This window comes from Ambystoma mexicanum, chromosome 1q (assembly GCF_040938575.1).
Source record: "Ambystoma mexicanum isolate Mex_15411 chromosome 1q, UKY_AmexF1_1, whole genome shotgun sequence".
NCBI classification, from domain to species: Eukaryota; Metazoa; Chordata; class Amphibia; order Caudata; family Ambystomatidae; genus Ambystoma; species Ambystoma mexicanum.
Window position 1 is genome coordinate 339,944,640 of NC_090922.1, and position 23,536 is coordinate 339,968,175.

General features: G+C 45.5%; 1 protein-coding gene across 1 annotated transcript in view; it reads left to right on the forward strand.

The window, feature by feature from the left end:
• Window positions 1–23,533, forward strand: part of CHST8 (carbohydrate sulfotransferase 8) — a 1,469,505-nt gene extending 1,445,972 nt beyond the window's left edge. The window contains exon 5 of the mRNA XM_069639324.1: window positions 10,699–23,533. Coding sequence (XP_069495425.1) covers window positions 10,699–11,841 — 1,143 coding nt within the window. The 3' untranslated portion in view covers window positions 11,842–23,533. The remainder of the gene's footprint in view (window positions 1–10,698) is intronic.
• The last annotated feature ends 3 nt before the right edge of the window (window positions 23,534–23,536 follow it).

The window sequence follows — 23,536 nt, forward strand, 5'->3', positions numbered from 1 at the left end:
GAAGACACACTCCCTCTCCAACGCACCCAGATCCTCCCCACTTCGACCTGCCATCACCACCCCGGATGCAAAACCTCTCCCTCTTAAAATTCCCGTTCCTTGTCTCCAACACAGGAAGCTTTAGTTAAACAGGAGCGTCTTTACATGCCACCCCCGGCCTGCCAGTAATGAAGATTGCCCATGATAGCTGCACTGGTCAGTCTTGATTCTATTAAAGACAAGGAGGTGAGCATTATGCTTTCTTTCTTTTAATTGCCACCATACAGCATTTCAAAACTTAAACATTTAACCAACATGTTTTCTGTTTGAAAACCAATAAGCAAAACTTTAGGGTTATATTCCAGTCCTTAAGGCTAGTGGCTGAGTGAACAGCAAGTCCCATGAGCCTCTCCTCCCTAGTAGTCCCGAGACTACGCTCTCTCCACCAATCCAGTGACAGCCTCTCTCATAAAGACCTCCCGTTTAGGGTCCCTTCCTCTTTCTTGACTGCAATAGTGAAGTGTCCTTTTCTTGAACCCAGAACTGTAACTTCCATTAGAGGACATTGCCCTACTCTTATTCTGAACATCTTATGGTCCAATGGGACAAGTGGTACTCCGTGATGTGTTGCCGCAGGCTTACTCATGCTGGTTTCTGGTCATCCCCTAGGAGAGATACAGAATACTGATATGAGGGTGGGAATGCGAGTCTCGTCACAAGCAAAAAAATATATCTTTGCATATTTGGTACATATAGTGCTCTATATTTTCGCATTCAGCTGGGTGGGATATAATGGTCGCCTCCTTGTCTTTAATACAATCAAGACTGACCAGTGCAGCTAGTATGGGCAATCTTCATTCTATAGCAAGAAGGAGGGGAGCATTATGCTTCTTCAAAGCTTGCCACCACCCTATTAGCCATGTCTGACACAGGCTTAAAATAGAACGCTTTAAACGTGGACTCTGATGACCAATCAGCCTCCTTCATTATATCTTGTAGAGATACACATGCTGATAATGCTCTGGAGGCCATCGCGCCGCACACAGAGTGCGCCCCAAACAAGGTTAGGTCAATACCAGCCCACTGCATCACTTACCTTACCCATCTAGCTATAGTCGCTGTAGCTATCGCATGATAGAGTTTTCTACGCGCAATCAGTAACTGGGAAAAGCCTGGCGGCCTAAGGTGCACTGTGGCTGCTTCATAATCTTTGATGCACTGCGCCACGCACAGTTTCTTGACACTTGGGAAGTATGGGTAAAAGATTACTCTGGTATCCATCTTAGTTCTTTGGGCTATGGTAAAAACTACTCCTTAGGGATAGAAGATCTTTCTATCTATTTCCAGAGCTTTCACGTCTGAGACCCTCCGGCAAGCAGTAAGGCAAAGTAGCATTGCTAGCTTGCCCGAAAGCTGTGAGTGGGAGAGGCTGCCGTTTTCTGGCCATCTCGTAAATAGCTGTAGGACGTCTTGCACGTCCCCTAGGCTCGTGTACTTGGGTTCCGGCGGTTTTCTTATCTTTATTCCTCTCAGTAGCCTGTGGACTGCTGGGTGCTCTCCTATTGGAGTACCCTCTACCTTATCGTGTCCTGCGGGCAGGGAGGATCTGTATACCCCTAGAGTTCTGTATGTGCAGCCTTCTTGGAATTTTTCTGCTAGAAAATTCAGAATGTGCACGATAGGTGCTCGAACGGCATCCAACTGGTGGTCTGAACACCAACGTATGTTTTTTTTATTTTTTTTTATGCACCTGATAGGATTCGGGCAGGCAGCAGGTCGCCTGAAAGACTGCTTCGCAGAGCGACTGTGGAAAAAGCTCTGTGTCAATCGTTTTTTTTTTTTTGTTTGGGCACTCCGACACACCTCGCACTACGCGTCTCCTCTTGACAGAATGAGCGCGTATGGGTAGCGGGCCCGTGGAATGCCGGGAAGCTTGTCAGGCTTCCGGCTTCCCCGGGGTCCTAATGCTCGTCAGCTGCGCGTACGCTGTGGAGAGGGGCCGGCTGCCTCACGCCAGCTGAGGAGCTCGCAGCTCCGGCCCGCCTCCACTATGTCCTAGTACCGCGTCTGCTTACACGGATGCAGCCACAGCAGAGCCACGTTTGACTTTGATAAAGGAACCGGAGCGGCTTTGCCGCTCGTTGTGTATTACAATGCAAGTTAGGTAACATTAAGTATTGCGCGCAGCGTTATTTAATATAAGTATTGTTCAGGTCACACACGCTGCGCAAGAAGTATATTCACTAGGATATTTCGTATTAGAAGGAGAATCATAAAATTGTACTCATCTGACTATGGCAGCAAAAAGAAAGAGGAAGGGACCCTAAAGGGGAGGTCTTTTATGAGAGAGGCTGTCACTGGATTGATGGAGAGAGCGTAGTCTCGGGACTACTAGGGAGGAGAGGCTCATGGGACTTGCTGTTCACTCAGCCACTAGCCTCAAGGACTGGAATTTAACCCTAAAGTTTTCCTTATTGGTTTTCAAACAGAAAACATGTTGGTTAAATGTTTAAGTTTTGAAATGCTGTATGGTGGCAATTAAAAGAAAGAAAGCATAATGCTCGCCTCCGTCTTGCTATAGAATCAGAAAATGGTGCTTGCCAACATTCGAAACACAGAATTGATTTCACTGATAATTGCATTAAATAATAGATGCTAATATTTTGCAACTCAATTGCATTTCTTTCTCTCAATCACAGAAGGATTAGAGGCTGAGTCCGTCCAGCAAAGAGTCAAACCTGTGCCCTTGATGTTACTTGTACAACTCTGAAACTGGTGCAGGGATGCTCTGGCTGTCTTTTTTGTTTTCTTTCAAACAATGTGCTACATCTTAGTAACAGCAATGCCAAGGTAGTCTCACCCAGGCAGAGGAGACTCGGCACAGTGCTTACCACCACTGCAGAGGCACAGAGTGAGCTACTTGGGCGCGGCAAGTACTGTTATCTCTACTGCCAATTTGACGCTCTTCCTCACGCAGTCCTGTAAGGGAAGGTATCCACTTTGTCAAGTTTCTATGGCATGCACCTGGTTTGAAGAAACACAAATCTGAACTATGTCTCCGGCAAACCTTCAATGAAACGTCTTGCCCCTGTGAAGATATCAGGAAATAGCTAAATATTTCGCTCGACCATGTAGGGAGGAGTACATGAGCTATTACGTGGCTGCTGCAGGGAGAAAGTGAGTGAATGCATTCATGAAAATATAACTCTCATAGGATCATAGAACGAAAGAGAAAACAGGAAAGGGAGAAGCTGCTATTCAGGGAAGAGCCAATCATTGGAAGCCAGGGGAAATGTCCAGAACCATGAATGCTCATGCATACTATAGTTACAGCTCATGTACATGCCCTTGTATTGAGGTAAACTACCTAACATCAGATCTCACAAATGGCAGTCAGCTTGAAGGACTACTTCATGATGCCTGCTGGCAGGGCATTGCCAAGTATGACACCCACATCCATGCCTCCATCCCACTTACAGTCGAATTTGTTACTTTGAGTGAACAATCAGTTGGCTCATACCTCCCCTGTAGCCTTAAACTAAAACAATCATGAAAACCACAATGCATTTTCCACTACATCAAGTCTGTTCTGTTGTGCCTCAGTGGGTTAATGAAAGTGTCATTTCTCCATCATTTTAGCGCTACAACCCGTACAACCCATTTTCTACACTATGAGCCAGTGGTGGAAATAGAAAAACTGACTTGGGGGTTCTATAGAAGTGGGGGAGCGTAGCAATGGGAGAGGGGTTTGGTAGATAAACGCCAGGCAAATCATAGGTGTATAAATAGTTTTTAAAACACATAGGGCTGGAAACGTGTGCAAATCACATAGTTAACCAACCTGACAATACAGTAATCCTTCTGTTGAGCAAAAATAGTGTATTTTAAGCTTTAAGTAAACCCTCATGAATGCAAGCCTGTATTTACCAGCACACAAACTAACGTGAGCCTAGAAAACCTCTTGTGGTTTACAACTGTACTATCAAGACAGAAAGAAACACAGAAAATGCATTATAAGATCACCCCGCTTGTAGACATTGTTCCCCCACAGCATGCAGCTTTATAGACCTCTACCCCACCATTGCCACATCTTAAGGGGTATGCCACAGACAATAGCAACCCAGCATTCCCCAATCACTGCTTTGCCTGCAGAACTCTAGTGTTCCAAGGAAAGCTGGCCAATTTCCATCACTGATACCGGCCTCTCCATTCTTTCATTTCAAAAACACACAAAAGAAAACTTGTCGATTAGTTCCATCACTGATGGGCCATAGAAGTGTTAACCATTCGTGCACTCATTAATCTGGTCTCAAAGGTAAATGCATGCCTAAAAATGAAATTAATAACTAATAGTCTCATTTTGGTAGAGCAGAAAAATGACAACAGAATCACCACACACATTTAATTTTGATGTGGGCAAGGAGGCCTAAATATCTCATGAGAACTCACCAGAGCTCCACAACCGCATTGTACCAAAATGTGTACTTTTAGCCATAAGCCGTATGTGTACTCAGCTGCGGAACAGAAAAGGATTACTTTTGCACAAATCAGGCAACCTGAAAATAAATGGGAAAGATTGTCTTTTTGGTAAACTCTAAGTTCGAAGGGATTGGTTCCTCCGACGTATTCCACATCTATGACAGGTAATCACCACAGATGTGCTGCTTCGAAAATGTTCGGCTCCTGCGTTGATGACGTCTATACGCTGTCCTCGAGGGCCTCCGTCGAGCCGACATCACCGGATGTAATAAGTAGGACGCACACCTCCCGTAGCCTCATTTCCGTGTTCGCTTCGGAGATCTCGGCGCACGTCGGTTCTTCTGAGTATTATTCTATCAGTTCTTTGAACCTGTTTGTTTTTGAAGATATCATGTCTTCGTCTTCTTCTACCCCGCGGCTGGGTTTCAAGAAGTGTCAGAACTGCGGTTCTAAGATGTCGCTTACAGACCCGCACGACGCCTGCCTCTGGTGCCTAGGTGAGGACCACACCACGGATGATTGTGATGATTGCCAGTCATTAACATCAAAGGCCTTGCGGGAGCGGAAGAAGCAGCTTTCTGTCGGTAGGGTTTCCAAGCCCCGAAAGTCGAAATCCTCTGGGCTTTCGACCTACGATTCGAGAAGCGACTCTCCGCGTCATTGGCGCAAGTCCAGGGAGTCTCGGTCCCAGAGTGGTTCAAGCCATTCCTCTGCCTCTTCGAGGCACTCGTGGAAGCGCCATGACCAGTTGCCCTCCCTGTCCTCGTCCGAGGACTCCGCCCGTCGGCGGGTTGCTTGTCCCAACAAGCACTCTTCTCCTGCAGAATGGGATGCATTTCGTACTGAGATGATGGCGATTTTTCAGTCGCAAGGCTCCATTCCGTCCACGCCTTCGAAAGAAGCCAGCAGGGAAAGTGCTAGGGCCACCGCTCGCACACCTTCGGGCTCGAGTGGTGGGCGCGATCATCGGGCGCCTTCGAGGCCCCGATCGGACAATGTGGATCGCTCTAGCCATGCCCGCTCCAGGTCCCGGTCCTCGACGCCCTCGAGACCGTCGGAGCCTGTGAGGTCTTCGAAGAAGACGTCGATGACATTGCGCCATGTCCGTCGAGGGACTCTCTCGAGGCTCCGCCTCCGAGGAAGTAATCAACGCCATCGGCACCGAGGCCGTTGAAAGACACGCTTGGGGATCCGCCCTCGAGGCCTATGTCGAAGCCATCGGCACCACGCTCGACGTTGACGCCGATTCTGTTGACGCCCTCAATGCTTTTTGAGGATGCTTTATTGGAGGTACCCCATGCTTTGGTGGAAACCCCGAGGAAGGCTCTGAAGAAGTAGGTGAGACCTGTATTTCAGCCTTTTTCTGTGCCCTCATCCAGGGATTTATTCCAGCCTCTGGATTATATCTCTGAGTTGGATGAAGGGTCTGAGGAAGGTTTGGTTCCTGATGAGGTTCCTGATGCCGTGTTATCTGGTCATAGCCAGTTGGAAGACCTGCGTCAGTCTTTGCACGATGCCAGTGGTCTTGATACCTCCCAGAGGTCGAGTTTGGCAGGCCTGAGCCTGGTACGCATGCTGAATCTTCGTACAGGCGACTCATGTCGAGGGTGACGGAGTACTTGGGGTGGTCTGCACCACCAGTGGATTTTCTGCAGGATGACCTGACAGATATCCTTGACCAAGGTCCACCCGCTGACCCGGTGCTGCCATTTCATATGGCTTTACAGAGAAGGGTGGCGGCGGCTTGGACTGCTCCGGAGAGTCTCCCGGCAGTGAGCAAGTCGTTGCCGAAAAAATACCATCCAGCCAGTAGCGACCCCTGCTACTTGACGACACACCCCACTCCGGAGAGTTTGGTGGTGCAGGCGGCTACGGCCCCAGCAAAGCAGGCGTCATACCTTACCATCCCTCCTGATAGGGACGACAAACGTTTCGATGGCTGGGTGAAGAAAGTGTTTTCTTTAGGGGGTATGGCTTTACAGGCAGCCAACTCCATGTGTGCCTTTGCACATTTCACTCACACTCTGTGGAATTGTGTTTCTTTGGTGGCTGAACATGTTCCCGAAGGGGAGGAACGGGATGGTTTTCTTGCCCTCGTTCAGGATGGCAAGGATGCCATGTGTGAATCCGTTCAGTCGGGTCTGGACATCGCAGACTTTGTCAGCTGGTCCATGGTGGTGAGCACCGTGATGCGCAGATTTGGGTGGCTGCGAAAGTCGGGGTTTGCTCCTGACATACAAGCCCGGCTTCTCAACATGCCCTTTGATGGTGTACATCTTTTTGGCAGCAAGGCTGACGAGAGCCTTGAGAGGTTGCAGACCTCAAAGGCTGCAGCAAAGTCGTTGAGCGCTGCAGTCCGCCAACCTCCGCCTTTTCGTCCTAGGGGACAGCATTGGAGGGGAGGTTCCTTTCGATCCTACTCATATTTTGGTAGATCGAGGGGAGCGGCCAGTCAAAGGGGCCAACGGAGGAGTACCAGAGGTGGAAAACAGGTACTCGAGGTGCCCTCAGGCACTGCCGCAGCCGCTTCAGCTCAGACATGAGGCCATGTCCCATGGTTCGCCGGTTGGGGGAAGTCTGGCGTAGCATCTTGTAGAATGGCGTGCCATTACTTCAGATGTGTGGGTTCTGCAGGTCATAGCCCACAGCTACTGTCTTCCTTTCCGGAAGAGGTCTCACGACAATCCACCAGGGAATCTCTCTTTGAAGAGTCTGGATCCGCACCTTGCGCAGGAAATCAAATCCCTGCTGGAGAAAGGCGCCATAGAACTGGTGTCTGTTGCGGAGAGGAACAAGGGATGGTATTCCCCTTATTTTTTTATTTTGAAAAAAGACGGGGGATTGAGACCCATCATGGACTGGCATAGTTTGAACAAGCTCCTCAGGAAGGTCAAGTTCAAGATGGTTAGTCTCTCTCAGGTCCTCCAGGCCCTTCCACTTCAGGACTGGTTGGTGTCTCTCGACCTCAAGGATGCTTACTTTCATGTGCCGATTCATCCCAAGCACAAGAAGTTCCTGAGTTTCGCGGTTGGCGACTCACACTTTCAGTTTTGGGTCCTGCCGTTCGGATTGATCTCCATCCCAGAGGGTCTTCACCAAGCTCATGGTGGTGGTGGCAGCGTATCCCACGAAAGGGGGGATTCACATCTACCCCTACCTGGATGATTGGTTGATCTGGGCGCGCTCTCCTGAGCAAGTCGTGGATCATCTGTCAGTCACCTGCCACTCCCTTCACAGGCTGGGCTTCTCCCTCAACTTAAAGAAGTCCCACTTGACACCTACCCAGCGGCTCCAGTACATCAGACCAGTGCTCGACACTTACCAGGGGCTGTGTTCTCCTCCCTAGGTGAGGGCTCATCACATTCTGCAGATGCTGAACAAGTTTCAACATGCCCAGAGTCTCCCGGCATTCGAGTTCTTGAGGTTGCTCGGCCTCATGGCATCCTGCATTCTCCTGGTGCCAGAGGCCAGGCTGCGGATGAGATCTCTGCAGTGGGCTCTCAAGATGCAGTGGTCACAGTCCTCCAGCAGAGTGTCGTATCCCGTTCAAGTGCCGCCCTCGGTCGCCCAGGATCTTCTGTGGTGGGCTGTCAAAGGCAATCTGATGAAGAGGGCTCCATTTTGGCTACCGTGGCCGGAGGTGACGATCATGACGGACGCATCCCTAATGGGATGGGAGCTCATGCCAACGAGTTGACAGTCAACGGTCGTTGGTCTCTGTCGGAGTCCAGACTCCATATCAATCTGTTGGAGCTGAGGGCCGTCAAGCTAGCCCTGAAGGCTTTTCTGCCATCTGTGTGGGGGAAGAATGTCCTGATTCTGACAGACAATACAGTGGTCATGCACTACCTCAACAAAAAGGGGGGGGGCAGGGTCTCTCCCACTGTGCAGAGAGGCGATGCAGCTCTGGTTCTGGGCCATCCAGCAGGAAATTCTGATCTCGGCAGTTCATCTGGCTGGAGATGAAAACGCGGTGGCAGACGCTCTGAGTACGGTCTCCCACAAGTGGAAGCTGGCTCAGGAGATTCTCCTGGAGATCTTCACCCTTTGAGGGACCCCACAAGTGGATCTCTTCACCACCAGTGTCAACCGGAAGTGCGAAAGATTCTGCTCACGGGAATTTCCTCCAAGAGGAGCCTCAGGGGACTCGTACAGCAGTGGGAAGGACCATTCTACTACGAACGAAAGGGGACGCGTTCGTAGTGGAGTGGTCCTTCCCACTGCTGTATGCGTTTCCTCCAGTCCCCGTCATTCCGCAAGTGCTGTGTAGGTTATGGAGGTTCGGTTCCCGAATTATCCTCATTGCTCCAGCATGGGTCAGGAGAACGTGGTACCCGGACCTTCTCGACATGTCCATCTGCCCTCCATGCCGTCTTCCCTACTGAGACGATCTGCTGTCATGGGAGGGGGGTCAGGTTCTCCATCCAGAGGTCAAGTCCCTCAACCTTCATGCTTGGCTTCTGAAAGGTTGAGGTATAAGGATTGGGACCTCCCTGAAGACGTGATGGAAGTGTTGCTTTCAGCCAGAAGGCCTGCAACGAAGTCCCTGTACCGTTGCCGTTGGAGGAAGTTCTGCGACTGGTGCAGGGTTATGAATGTGGATCCTTTTTCATGTGCCATTCCTGTGGTTCTGTCTTTTTTGCTTATGTTAGCCCACAAGGGCCTGTAAGTGGGTACCATTAAAGGTTACCTGGTGGTGCTGTCCATATTTAAGCACTCGTCTGAGGAGTGTTCTTATTTTAAAATTCCTTTGATTTCTCAGTTTCTGGAAGGGCTCACTAATGTGTTCCCACCGTCACCTTTCTAGGTGCCTGGTTGGGATTTGAACCTGGTTCTAAAATTCCTAATGGGAGCTCCGTTTGAGCCTTTACATTCTTGTCCTTTGAGACTGTTGACCTTGAAAACTGTATTTTTAGTTGTGGTCACTTCCGCTCTCAGAGTGAGTGAGTTGCAGGCACTTTCCATTAAGCCACCCTTCACAGTGTTCCATAAGGACAGGGTTGTCCTTAGGGTTCGTCCTTCTTTTCTTCCGATAGTTGTGTTGCAATTTTATTTAAGCTAGAAGGTCATTCTTCCGGCGTGCTATCCTCCTCCACCTCCTGGTAAGGAAGAGGAGAGGCTCCATAGGTTGGATCCTAGGAGGTCTTTAAGTTTCTACATCTCACGCATGTCCCGGGTCAGAGTGGACGACCAGCTCTTTGTAGGATACGCTGGAAGGCGTTTGGGACAAGCTGTTACTAAACAGACTTTGTCTAGATGGATTATCTTGACAATTTCTGAATGTTACCGCTTGGCGGGTAAGGACCCTCCGGTAGGCTTACGGGCCCATTCTACTAGGGGTGTGGCTGCCTCTACTGCCCTGCAGAGAGGTGTTCCTATTCGTAACATTTGTGAAGCAGCCACATGGGCCTCTGTCCATACTTTTGTAAAACACTACTCCCTGGATTCTATCCATGTGCAAGATTTGGCATTCTAAAATTCGAAATCTTTTCCCACCTCCTTACGTTGGTACTGCTTTGGGAGTCTGTCATAGATGTGGAATACGTTGGTGGAACCAATCCCTTCAAAGAAAAAGCTACTTTCTTACCTAGTAACGTTCTTTCGATGGGATGTTCCGACCCATGAGAACTCTGGGTTGGCACTACTCTTGGATAGCGTTTTTTGTTTATAGACCAATCAACATTTCCCCGGAAAAAGTGAAGAACAGACTTGACAGATACTGCTGTAGTATCTAGCCTCATGATATTGGTCAGGGCAAATTGGGGCTCTGCGGATGTTTTAGACAAGAACCCCCACAATCCCTTAGCATTGACTTTTCGGGCTAGGTCTGATGGGAGGCGTAGCCCTAAACACCTAGAGAGCCAAAGGTTACAGACAAGTGGTATAGATGATCAAACAATGAGCGGAGCACAACGCATAACCCTATTACCGTAGTTCCCAACCTATTGAGCTTGTTCTACACCTATCCAATGTTGTCGTAAATTAAATGTCTATTTTACATTTGCGAAAATTGCACATTATTTCTCAAAGTACAAAATTCAATATTTGAATTGGCTTCTATCTCTGAAAAGATTCATTTTTTCAAAATCTTTCTAAGAATGTAGTGCTGTACCACCCTCATTTGTGTAGTTGAATTAAAATGATACTAAAGAGAACCAGTACTAGTGGTAGGTTGATGTATGTAACAACACAATGCTAAGTTTCTCTCTCTGAACTGTGTATTGTATCTTTTTCTTTTAGGACTGCGTGTCCAGCAACCAGGACGACCGACTAAAAGAAAACCCTGCGCACCGATTACTAAAAGTGAGCAAGCCACTTGCATCAGACCTCGCCCTCCAGTTTCCAGACAGTCTGCAGAGCTCAAGCAAGAGGGAAAACAACGTTATGTTTCTGATGAGGGATAATGAGAGAAGGGCTATTGGAAGGAAGCCTATTCGAATACATAAACGGAGAAGGTTCGTCATGAAGAAGAGTCCCATTCTACTATCCGTGAATGGCTCAAATGTCGCCCGGCCTCGGCTTAAGTTCGAGGGCCGGAATAGTAACTGGAGAAGGCTCTACGAAATCCAAAGGCAGAGGAAGACATTGATGCAAGATGTCTGCTCAAAGTACAAAAGCAACAGCCGGAGAATAATCACCCCCTATCATGTTTCGAGAATTTTTGTCGAAGACAAATACAAAATCCTGTATTGCGAAGTCCCCAAAGTTGGCTGCTCTAATTGGAAGCGTGTTTTAATGGTTCTTAATGGATTAGCATCCTCCACAAAGGATATACAGCACAACACTGTTCATTATGGAAATTACTTAAAACGGCTGGACAGCTTCGACCGCAAAGGCATCTATCACCGGCTCAACACTTATACTAAAATGCTTTTCATTCGAGAACCCTTCGAGAGGCTGGTGTCAGCTTTTCGAGATAAGTTTGAGCATGCCAACAATTACTATCACCCTGTGTTCGGAAAAGCTATCATATCCAGATATCGTCAAAATGCCACTCAAGAGGCGTTGAGGACGGGGTCAGGGGTACAATTTAAGGAATTTATGCAGTACCTTCTGGACGTTCATCGACCGGTGGGTATGGACATCCACTGGGACCATGTCAGCAGACTCTGCAGCCCATGCTTAATAGACTACGACTTTATTGGTAAATTTGAAAGCATGGAGGAAGACGCCAACTTCCTCCTGCATTTAATTGGTGCTCCTCAGAACTTGACATTCCCCCGGTTCAAAGACAGGCATTCAAACGAAGTAAGGACAACAACTAAAATTACCCAGCAATATTTTTCACAGCTGTCCCCCTCAGAAAGGCAGCGTGCCTATGATTTTTACTACATGGATTATCTTATGTTCAATTATTCAAAGCCTTTTAAGGACTTGTTCTAATGTGCAGAGTTTACAACGTGTGTCTCTTCCTTTTTTAATAGCCCATCGTGCACTGGCAGCCTGGTGGAGTGGCGCAGTACCTTACTTTTCCCAAAACAAAACTATATTTCCTCGAATTAAACTTTGTTCTTTTATAATAAACACTTTCCTTGTTTAAGACATTACAGAGAAAAATAAATGTTGTTTTTCCAGTGAATGTCATCCAATCATCAAAATCGTCTACAGAGGATTTGGCGACAATTACAAAGACTTAACATTGACACGTTTGAGTGGCCCTCAGAGTTTACCACTGGTTTTAAGACTGCTGAATGTTGTGCAGAAAAGACATACATTGCACTCAATTGTGTTTTTATTTTGTCGCTGGTGTGGATGGACTTACACCGGAACTGCCTACTTTTCTAAACCTGAGGTCTTTTTATGATTTCTGCATGTCGAATGTTTCCTTTGCCATGGTTGGAAGGGTACATGGCTTTTACACACACACACACACACACACTTCAATTCAAAACTCCACATCCAATGGCCTTGATAGTGGTCACTAGGTTTACAGATCCTCATCGCCCATTGACATGAGCCCAATACCAAACAACCATTCAGGATTCATTTCAGAAGGGAATTCCAAATCATCAACCCCTTCCAGATGTCTTGTGCACTTAGAATGAATTCAAGGTGAACTAAATGTATGAGGTTTACAGGTCCCAGTTCAATTGTATATCAGTGCAATCCTGTAATGCAACTGTGGTGTTACAATTGTAAAATACCTGCTCCAATATGGAGGCTTAGTCTACAATGTCTCAGCTCACTGTTCCTCTTAATGCCTGGTCCTGTTATGCAAAGACGTGGAAAACAAGACAATGTTAGAAGCCTTCATCACTACCATTCGCATCGCTCAGATATACCCGCTCCTCCTCATTGGCTAACAGAACAGCTGTCATTCCAACATTCATTCTCATATTCTTTATTTATGTGTGTGCACACACACACACACACACACATAAAAATGACGTTGTGTATCCCGTCACTATCGTGAACATGAGGATGTCCAGCATATGGAAAGACCCGGCGGAAGTCCATGACCGCAAAGACATGAAATGATCAATGATCAAATGCCGCGATTCATCGATGGGTGTTGGTGAGCCCCTCCTGCAACACTAGAAGAAGTCTAGCAAGGAGGCCAGCCATGATACTCAGCCAAGTAATCCCTGGCTGCCCAAATTGTGAACCAAGTCTTATTTAAATTCAAAACCTTTCTGAGTACCGCAGGGGAACTTTTCCACAAGAGCCCTGCTTAATTTTATGTTTGGATGTACAATGGCCCTTTTTAGCAGGTAGAGTCACTAGACCCCACTTTGTGTTGAGCTGGCAAGAAAGTAACCTTCACAGGTTGTGAATGCGTTGTAGGGAATTCTTTGTCATCGAAACATTCAGGTCACACTGCACCAAAAGGAAGGTTTAGAAAAACATCTGTAAAGGGAAGCGCAATTGATCACTGCTTAAGTGAACTGAAATGGCAGCACAGTCTTCTAAATTTGTAAAAACATAAGACAAGGCATGTCATTGACGTCCCCAGTGAAATTTGCTGAAGTAAATCACTATATAGCATAAGCACTGAAACGGTATAGAATGTGTAGATCATTGCTCCCTCCCCAACTCTCATGTACCTCTGTTGTTAATAGAAAGCTTAAAAACATTGTTATTACGCTATGGTCCAGCTGACACCCCACCCCCCTACCAGCCCTTAAGAAATGTGATTGGAAAATGTATACAATCACAGGTACTAACATGGCAGTTTTTACCCAAATATCAGTAAGTCAACATCCTAATTAGGGAAAGAGAATTGTTGTGCATTTTCTTATAGGCTTGTTGTCACTCCTTCGGGCTGGATCGAAGAAGGCGATCTTCAGACGTGAGCAAACTGCACCTTCTGGACAATGCTTTGTAATGGCCGCATAGAGTCCTGTTTTGAGAGAAGGCTCTGTTGTGCACTGTTGCTTTATCAAGAACCAGGCTAATCTGTGGGCATGTTTCCTGTGGATGTTATGGGTAATGTCTATCTCATATGCCAACACCATTTTGATTGACTGTACAAAATAGCAATTTGGGCATTTGATCGCCTTTATGCGATACAGCACATAAGTCGCCCACTCCCCCAGTACACCTCTCGTACACTGATGAATAAGCATGGATTGAACACGGAGATGTCATGCTCTGTTGTCTGTAATGGCTGCATTTTGTTATGCTGCAGATACAGTGCATGCAGGCATGAAAGATTCGCCTGCGGATTTAGAGATGTTGCACCGCTCTTGGTTGTGCGTACAGAGTCATAGGGCGTAGGAGGTGTGACGGTTGCCCAGGTGTAAATTACTCAGTTTTGACATCTTTCAGAATGGAGTGGTCGCTAATCAGCTGGGATAATTGCTCAAAGCTGCTGTGCTTATATCAGCCGAGTATATATATGTGTTAAGAAGCACAAGTTCATTCTCTAAATAATATCTCTAAGTACTGTTTCTTTCACATTATCCACAACGTGTGCAGAGACATATCTCCACCTGTCTAGTTGTACTGCATCCGGTACTTGATGCTATTATCTGTCTGCATATGCAGCTCCTCAAATTATAGCCTCTATTTTGCATTTTAAATGGATGACACCATGCACAAGATTGTGGAGGAACATGTGGAGTCACTGAGGATTACTGTGATGTCAATTAATGTCTGGCAGCCTAAGTGTGTCTCCAGAGTGCCTGAGGACATCCTAAGTGTGTCTCCCGAGTGCCTGAGGCCACAGACTATCAATGTTCAGTTTAGACGCTGATTATCTCCATGCAATGGCTTGGTTAGTTTGCTTCTTACTAAATGTCTTGGAGGATGCATGTTTGTTGCTGAGCCAGTGGGTGACTTACTGTCTCATCAATAAAACGTTGGAGTTTCCTGGTAATCTTGCACTGTTACTTCTAAATGGGCTCTATTTCCGCAACCAACACGGTTGGGTCTCCTCCATTCTGTATCATCAGTCGCCCAGCAGTGGAAAGTGAGATCTGTCTCCACCCATCACTGCGGATATTTAATGCACCTTTGTTACGTTGATGAGTTCCACTTGCTTTAGACTGACAGAGGTCCCACTACAAATCAAGGCATTTTACCCTGCCATCAAGATCACGCTTACTTACATTACATGATTAGCCACCGCCATCACCATACAATGCAATGGGATATAGATGTTGATCTGCGAAAAACCAACAACGAGCCGCCAACTTCAAAAATGGCAGCCTTGACATGGCGCAACATAGGAGGGTGCTGCCGTCTGCTGCCATGGGTTATGATACCATCAGGTATGATCAGACAGAAGTTGATAGATTAAAAGCTGCGGTGGCATGCCCAATATAGATTCTCTGGCTCACCCCTGCAACCTCACTTTTATTTTGTTATGGGTGTACAGGTAGAATCCATGCCACTCGATTGGTATTCCATTTGCAGTGATACACGCATTTAAATAAAGCTGTCCAGCGGTTTTGAAATGATTTGATGTGTTGGTATGATGAGTAGTATAATCTTCTAATCGTATTGCATTTGGTGGAAAACAGGTCTTAAAGTTTCCTGTGCTGTAGTTATTAAATGCAGGTTAATCTTTGAAGCAAAAAGCCGACACATGTTGTGTGCTTCCTGCACTTCTTCAAGGTATACTTCTTGATTAGGTCTCCTTCGAGCTTAGATATAGGCAAACAGGATCACGTGGCAATAGTTATGGGAGTTCCAATTCTGAGTGAATGTGTAATAAAGGCAAGATGGATGCCCCATATGTTTCTGGGTGCAATGACAGTCTTTGTTGAAAAGCAGCAGATTCCCGCCTGGGGGGTGTGCGGCGCGTTACACATTCAATCAGAAATGGACCTCCTTCAGCTATTGCTGTTTGATCGCTGCTGGAGGGGCACGCTATATGTCCATCAATCCACAACAAGATAATGGTTAGATAGAAGACACAGGTGTGGTGATTGAAAGACATTCAGATTTGATGTCCTAACTCAAGGAAAAAACCACATAATTGTGGCCAACCAAAGTCACCAAAGCTTGCATGAGTGAACCCGAGAATATAAAGTAATAGTGGGCAGGTACCAAAAGCTTCCCACTGAAAAAGTCAGCGGTAAACTCATTCTTTCACGTCAAACCAATGCCATTACACTTGGCTACCATTGTGTAATCGGTCGAGATACAGTAAATATTTCTCTACACACACACACACACTCACGCATTGGTGCCAGGACCCAACCTCATGAAACAGTGCCTCTAAAATCCTATTTTTTTAGTTAAAATGTATTGCTACTTAGTAGGATTTTGTCCAAACACAACCTTCATGGATGTGTGTCTTTGATCAGTGCCGTGACTCAGCAGGCGGCTGTGTTTCAGTGTTTAATGACCTATGCTTCAGTAGTACAAGTGGGTGGAAGATTCAAATGTATGATTATTCATTTTTTAGCTTTCTTTCATATAGCTATATATAACAAAACACATTGTTGGGTTGCTTTTCCTGGTGGAGGTGGGGGGGTCGGGGTTTTGAAACATGCTGTATGTGCCTAAGCAGCTCGGTGATTTGAATTTTCAGCTTAATGTGCTGTTGTTTTATCTTTTCTCAGGTTCTACTAATTCAAAAGTTTGAGAAACGTGCTTATTGTTTCCTGTTAACACCGTATTTGTACATGTTTTCTTCTCCTCATACAAAAATGTAAATGACTTGAAATCTATTGCTATAATTACTTTTAACATATTATTTTTGAAGTATTTTTGTAAAAAAAAAACTCACCTGAAAACCATTTACGGTTACGTTTCAGCTTGTAAATGTGAAGATCGCGCAATATCAAAGTGCGATATATTTGAGGCAATTTTCTGCGACACTTGTGTTAAAGCTGTTATCCGCAATGAGTGGGGCCAGTGTTCCGCCTACTCGTGTAAAGAGGTCTCGCTGATGCAGGAATAACTTCTATTTCGCATTGTACAGAATATTTGTTAATGCTACCATATAAAAATAGTTTCTTCAACCTACAACGAAAACAAAATGGATGCTCTGCCAGCGGGAGGGTTGTAAAATACACAAGGTGGAAGCAACATAATATTTCACTATCTTTACAACTTAGATAAACATATTCATTGAGTTCATTTTATTTGAGCTCATTTGTGAAATTCTAAAGATGGTTCTCTACGGACAAATAGGCTTATTTCTGTATTTACTAGTTGGATAAAAATGGTGCAAACGTGTTTTTGTTCTAGGGTGCAATTAGTCATGAAATAGGGTGCTAGATTGTTTGGAGGGAATAGCACCTTGTAAAAAAAAAGGAAAAGCAGGCAGGATTTTGATATAGTGATATGCTACCTATAACCTAGTTGGAGAGAATTTGACCATGAGGATTCCTCCTGGGCAAACCCGTGGCATATTTGCTTTGACTTTTCACTGCCAAATAGTGAATCCTTCTCAGTGAATGAGCCACCCGATGAGACATGAGCAACTCATGGCTTCAGTAAGGTCCAGAGGGGGCTATTATACTTCATCCACCATCAGATGTGCCACACATTGTCACTCTTGTAGAGGGATTGGGCAGTGACCACGGACAGCAATGGCGTGCAAAATGCTCAGTCCACACATTACCCGAGGACATTAAACCTCACAAGAGGGGATGATGGCACCTTGGTGAGTACTGTCTCTTCTGTCTACACAGATGCTCATTCGTGGCTTTAGTGGTGTCTTCTGCTCTCATTTCAACATTTTAGTGAACGCGTATGCCTCTCACACACACACAAGTAAGAAAAGACAGTATGACTGTAAAAGCTCATAACATTGACAAGCAAACACGTGTTGGGTGAGCTCAGATTTTCACTGATCAAGCACTAATAAATGAGCTCATAGCTTCACCTTGCAAAGACTACTAAATGAGTTTTCAACATCACCGAACAAAAATCACAGGCAGCTTAGAGCATCGTCAAGAAGACAAAGGGTGCAACAGGTCACTTCACTAAGCAAATGCCACTGGACATGCTCAGAGCGTGAGCAAATCATCACCAAGGAAACGCTACTGAATGAGCCCAACATGCACATCATCAAGCAAGTACTACTGAATGGCCGCTGCACAGCACCAAGCAGACACTACTAAAAGAGCTTAGCACTTCACAAGCAGAAACTACCAAATCAGCTCAGTCCATTACCAAGCAAGCACTCCAGATTGAGCTCAGCACATCGGCAGGCAAACACTACTGAATGAGCTTGGTTCATTAACAATCAAACGCTCCTGATGGAGTTGAGCACATCCACAGGCAAACACCACTTAATGAGCACGTTTTATTACCATGAAAACACTCCCGATTGAGCTCAGCACATCCACAGGCAAACACTATGTGAGGAGCCAGGAAGGAGATGCAAACACAGAAGACTCATGGTTTTTGGTTATAAACTTTTATTGAAAGAAATTGGGGTTGGAAAATGCGTCTCTACCCATATTCTAGGATGTGTTTCCCTTCCCAACCAAAACCAATGGGTCTGTCCTTTGTCAAGATATCCAAAGCAATATGTCCTGTGTCCGTAATAGTATTCTGGCTCTCACACTCTAAAAACAAACTGTAAGGTGCAAAGGGTATTGTCTCTGATTTGCAGAAGGGCACAAATGTTCCAATTCAACACACAAGTTCAAATCCAATGGGAACGTGTCAAATAGATAATGTTCACAGTTCCAGGGAATGGTTCCCTTCTCCAGATTGCTTGAACTATTGAGTAAAGTACAAATAAAGAATGGTCAAGTACCTCCGAACCCAAGAGGATCACTTACTCCTCTTGGTGTGTTCCCAGTGCCCTGCGAAACAGCTGCCTTTTCCAGGTTTTCTCTTCCCCTTTTATGTGATTCAAATCCTAAGGCCAAGCAACTTTTTAGGGATTCTCCTGTTGACTTTAAAACAATTTAGATGTGGGTCCCAGGCTCACAGGTGACTGGGTATCTTCCCCTGCAAGGCTCTTCTTGCATTTGTACATCAGATCCCAATCTCAAGGGCATGGGTCTTCCTTGAGGTTCTCTTTTCCAGATTAACAACCGTTCACACACTTCAGCTTCACCTGGTATACTCTCCTGCCAGGACTATATTTTACAAACATTCAACCTCACCTGGTACACTCTTCAGCCAGGACTTTATACTATGACTTTTCCTTTTTAACCATTAAATTACATTAGCCCATCTCTGGCTTATCCACTCTTGTTTCACACAGTTATTTTCAATATGCACTTCGTTTTTATCAAAGGGTTCTTTACCCCTTTTTTGTGAGTACTTCCCTTTATGTTGCTTTCACCCTTGAGATATGGGTTCAATAACACACTTGTAGTTTGGTTCACAGATACGTTAACTTCTTTATTAGCCTCCCTTTGAATCTCTCACTCAATTCTCATGAGGCAACACACTCCGCCAGGCAACCCAGTAACCCATCTGGTTTCTTGGGGTTTACCTGTTTCTCTTTGCATTCCCTTGTTTCGGTTCCCTTTTCTCAGTGTTATTCCCACAGTGCGGAATATGTGTCAGGCAACCTGGTAACCCATCTATCTTCCCCGGGAATAGCGGGTGCTTCTCAGGTTCCTTTGCTCTGGGATTCTTCAGCTTGCTGGCTCGGCGTGCCTCCCACTGACTGCTGAGTTCTTGCTGTGTCTCTTTCTTCGGTGTGCGGTCCTGCTGCCTTCCATTCTCGGGTGGCAAACCGTCAGGCACCTGGGTTTCTCTCTCCCATGCTTGGACTCGCTACAACACTGTCTCCCACAGCATTGTTCCCCTTAGCATTGTTCTTGGTGTCTTCACAGGTCACGGTGCAGCCCAGCGACTGCAGCTCTCTTCTCTCCTCCCGCTGTAGCAGACGCTGCTTTAAACTTCCCGGCATGGAGACTGTTTCGTGGATGATGTAGATGAAGTTGATTCTGGTCCTCATTGGGAGTGATCATTACTGCTCCATGCCTCTTTCTCGTCCCAGTTGTTAGCATACTGGTTTAAGCAGATATTGGAGAGTATTACAAATAGACCAAGCTAGAGGTGGAGGGAGAGTGTTACAATATGCCATTAAGGCATGTGGAATGGAGGAGACATCCCAATATGTAATTAAGGCATGTGGAATGGAGGAGACATCCCTAGAAGGGAATGGAGAGCATGCAACCTTCCCCAATGATTTCATGTAATTTCCCAGAGGGCTACCTCCCCCAGGTGGACCTCCCTCATATAGCCATCCCCACGGTCAGGATTGGGTAGTGGCTTCCATCCCCTGGCCACATAGGGGGAGGCTATCTCTGGGAAAGGAGTGATGGCATCATTAGATTCATCACACTACTAAATTAGCTCAGTTCATTACCAAGCAACACTGCCGATTGAGCTCAGCACATCCACTGACAAACACTACTCAGTTAGCTCAATTCATAAGCAAGCAAACACTGCCGAATGAGCTCACCACATCATCAGGCAAACGTTTCCAAAATAATTCAGTGCATCACCAAGTAAAACCTAGTGATTGAACCCAGCACATCACCAAGTAAACACTAGCAACTGAACTCTGTGTATCCACAAGTGAACACTGCTAACTGAGCTCAGTGTATTATCAAAAATCACTCGTGATTGAGCTAAGTGTGTCACTAACCAAACACTATTGCATGAAATCTGTGCATCAAGAAACAAACAATGCTACCTAAGCTCAGGACAAGCAAGCAATACTAAACAATCTCAGCGCAACAGCAGTACAAATATTATTTTAGTATGGGTGCCCAGGTCAGATCTGTCAGGAATGGTAGCTGCAAAAGTCCAGTTGCTTTATGTACACAATTCGCAGGTTACAGTTATTTTTCAATTTCATTTGATACGTATGGAAACTCCCACTAACAACCCTTGCACTATCCAGCTCTGGTTTCATTGCACATTCAGAAAACTCACAAATAGCATGCAACCAACATTCTCCAGAGCTACTCATTGACTCTGCTTACATCCAGCATTGCAAAGTATGCAAGGATGGCCAGTAGGACAAGACATAATATGCCCCTTCCTTACACATCATAAAAACCCAGAAATGACACAAACCACAATGAATGACCTCTGAGCTTCCACAAATACTAGTGAATAACTTCAGCTAACAACCAAGAGAACACTAAGTTTGAACCTAATGTACTAACAAGCAAACACTACTAACTGGGCTCAGCACATCACCAAGATACCGAATGAGCTCTGAGTTTTACCAAAAAGTACTAAATGTACTCAACACGTCACCAAACAAACTCTACTAATTCAACTCAGCACATCACCAAGAAAACAATACTGTATGAGATCGGAGCATCACCAGAAACTATTGAATAACTTTGGGCCATCACTAAACCATGCAGAATAAGCTCCAAGGATCAACAAACACATTGGGCCTCATTACGAGGCTGGCGGCCGCAGACCGTTCATTCCGGGTCGCCACATTATGAGTTTGCTCGTGGGATGGCGGAATGCACGTCTGGGCCAGACCAGACGTGCATACCGCCACCCGCGAGCAGACAAGGATGCTAACAACTGACCCGTCATTAACGGGTCCCTTGTTAGCATCCTCCCCATTCCCATTCGAGCCCTATGGGGGCTCGAATGGGAATGGGGATGTACCGGGTCCCGAGAATTGGAATTACCTGCAAAAGTCGGAATGGCCCGGTAATTCCCTTTTTTTTGGGACCCGGACACGAGTTTGGAGGCAGCCATGCCGCTAAGAACGGCATGGCTACCTCCAAACTCGTAATGAGGCCCATTGAATGAGGTCAGAGCTTCACTAAACAAGACTACTACTTGTGCCCTGCCTTTTACTGCACTAAAAGTAAGTTGAGAGCCTCACTAATTTAACACTACTGGTGAACTACTACAGAATGAATTCTGCTCCTCACTAAGAAGTCACTTTTGACTTGGTTACATGTGATTTTAACGAATAAATAAATAAGGATAATTTTTTACTGAACACAAAACAATGAAATAATACCTATTTTTTAATTGTTTTAAACGTATTTTAAATTTTTTATGGGGGCTCACCCCAATCCCCACATTTCCCCATGTTTAAAACCCCATCCCACCCCCCACCAGATTTAACCCCTTACCTCACCCCCACATACATATTTATTTAATTCAGTATTTATTTTGTTGTTTTTTATTAGTAAAAAATGTATTCTTTCTTTTTTATTTGTTATAATCACTGGCTACCTTCTGACTGACCTCAAACATTTTCTCTACAACCACTAGCATGTGTGTTCGGAGCGTTGGTAGGTATACAGCACTGAGTACGTTAAAAGATTCACTAAACACATGCTGCTGGAGATCTCAGTGCTCCAAGAAGCAACACTATTTAAGGAGGTTTCTCTCTTGAGACTCCAGTTAAGTCATACCAGATTAAACTATAGTTGTTCAAGATGGGCAGGCATGAGTCAGAAAAGTGTGACAATTGCGGACTAGCAGAAACGATCCAGCACTAATGGCCAGAGTATGGTACTCAAAGAAAAAAATATTCAATGGCTATTGAAGGTTGGGGATAAAAGTTGGCTCCATTAGAGATATTTAGAAGGATGATAGGAAAGATAAACAAAATAAGACAAAAACTGTGCTACCCTGATATGTGTCCGGAGACCGGGAAGTGGCGGAAACTGTTATCGGCAGACGTAGTAAATGACAACGGTTGCAAATCATCAATATAATATTGCCAGTGATCCAGGAAAATACTCTAAGATGGCGAAGGAGAAGCAATCCAGAACTCCCAGTAGCCGAAACAGCATAAGGGTTCTGACTGGTTGTTGCTCAAACAGTAACCAATTAATCAGTCAGATTATGGCAAGTTAACTTTTAATGGAGCCCAGGGGGATAGAAATGGGAAAAATGTTTGCCATTGCACTTTGGGGTGAAGGTTGAGTTGATCTTTGAAAATTCACGGTTTGATGTGGCCTGGCGCTTTTTGTTTCTGCTCCCCCTTTCTCTCGAGCTCAAATGCAGCACTGGTCTCGCAACATCGTGGCTGGACTCTTGCGACTAGCATGGGCCATCGCCATTGCTATGTTCTGCCTCTTTCACTAGGGTAACTCCTGGAAAATGAAAGCACGTGAAGTTCTCTGAAGCTAATACAAGCCTTAATCTCATTCAGCCAGCTATCTTTTAATGACGTATCTCTCTACTCAGCACTATTAGAGCGCTATATCAGTATTCTGAAAACTATGCTGGTGGGCCAACGAACCCATGCTTCATAAATAGTATTTAAGGGCAGCATATCATCTAGTGATTATTAGGTATTCGCGCAGTATTTTCATTTGAAAGGATGTAATGAAGTTGAAATAAGTGCAAAACGTGTGTTTTCGTTAAATAGAATTGATGTTTGGAACGAAATAGAATGTACTGGTTTTGTTGATGCAAAACGTGTAGCTTTATAAAGGCTGGTCCTGTGACGCTTCTCCCAGATTGTCATTTATGATGTGAATGTTGTCCTTTCTTCATGTTGTACAGGAAGTTGGATTCTTATTTCCAATTCGATACTTTGCCTCTTCCCGTTCTGAACCTCTCTACAGTCTGTCTAACCACTGAAGAAATGTATAGATCTTTTCTCATGTACTTTGTAAAATGCAAAAGCCAAATGTACGATGGTTTCTTTCAGAACGAATCATGTTTGCGTTGAAATTAAACATCACTTTTCCAAACATCATCA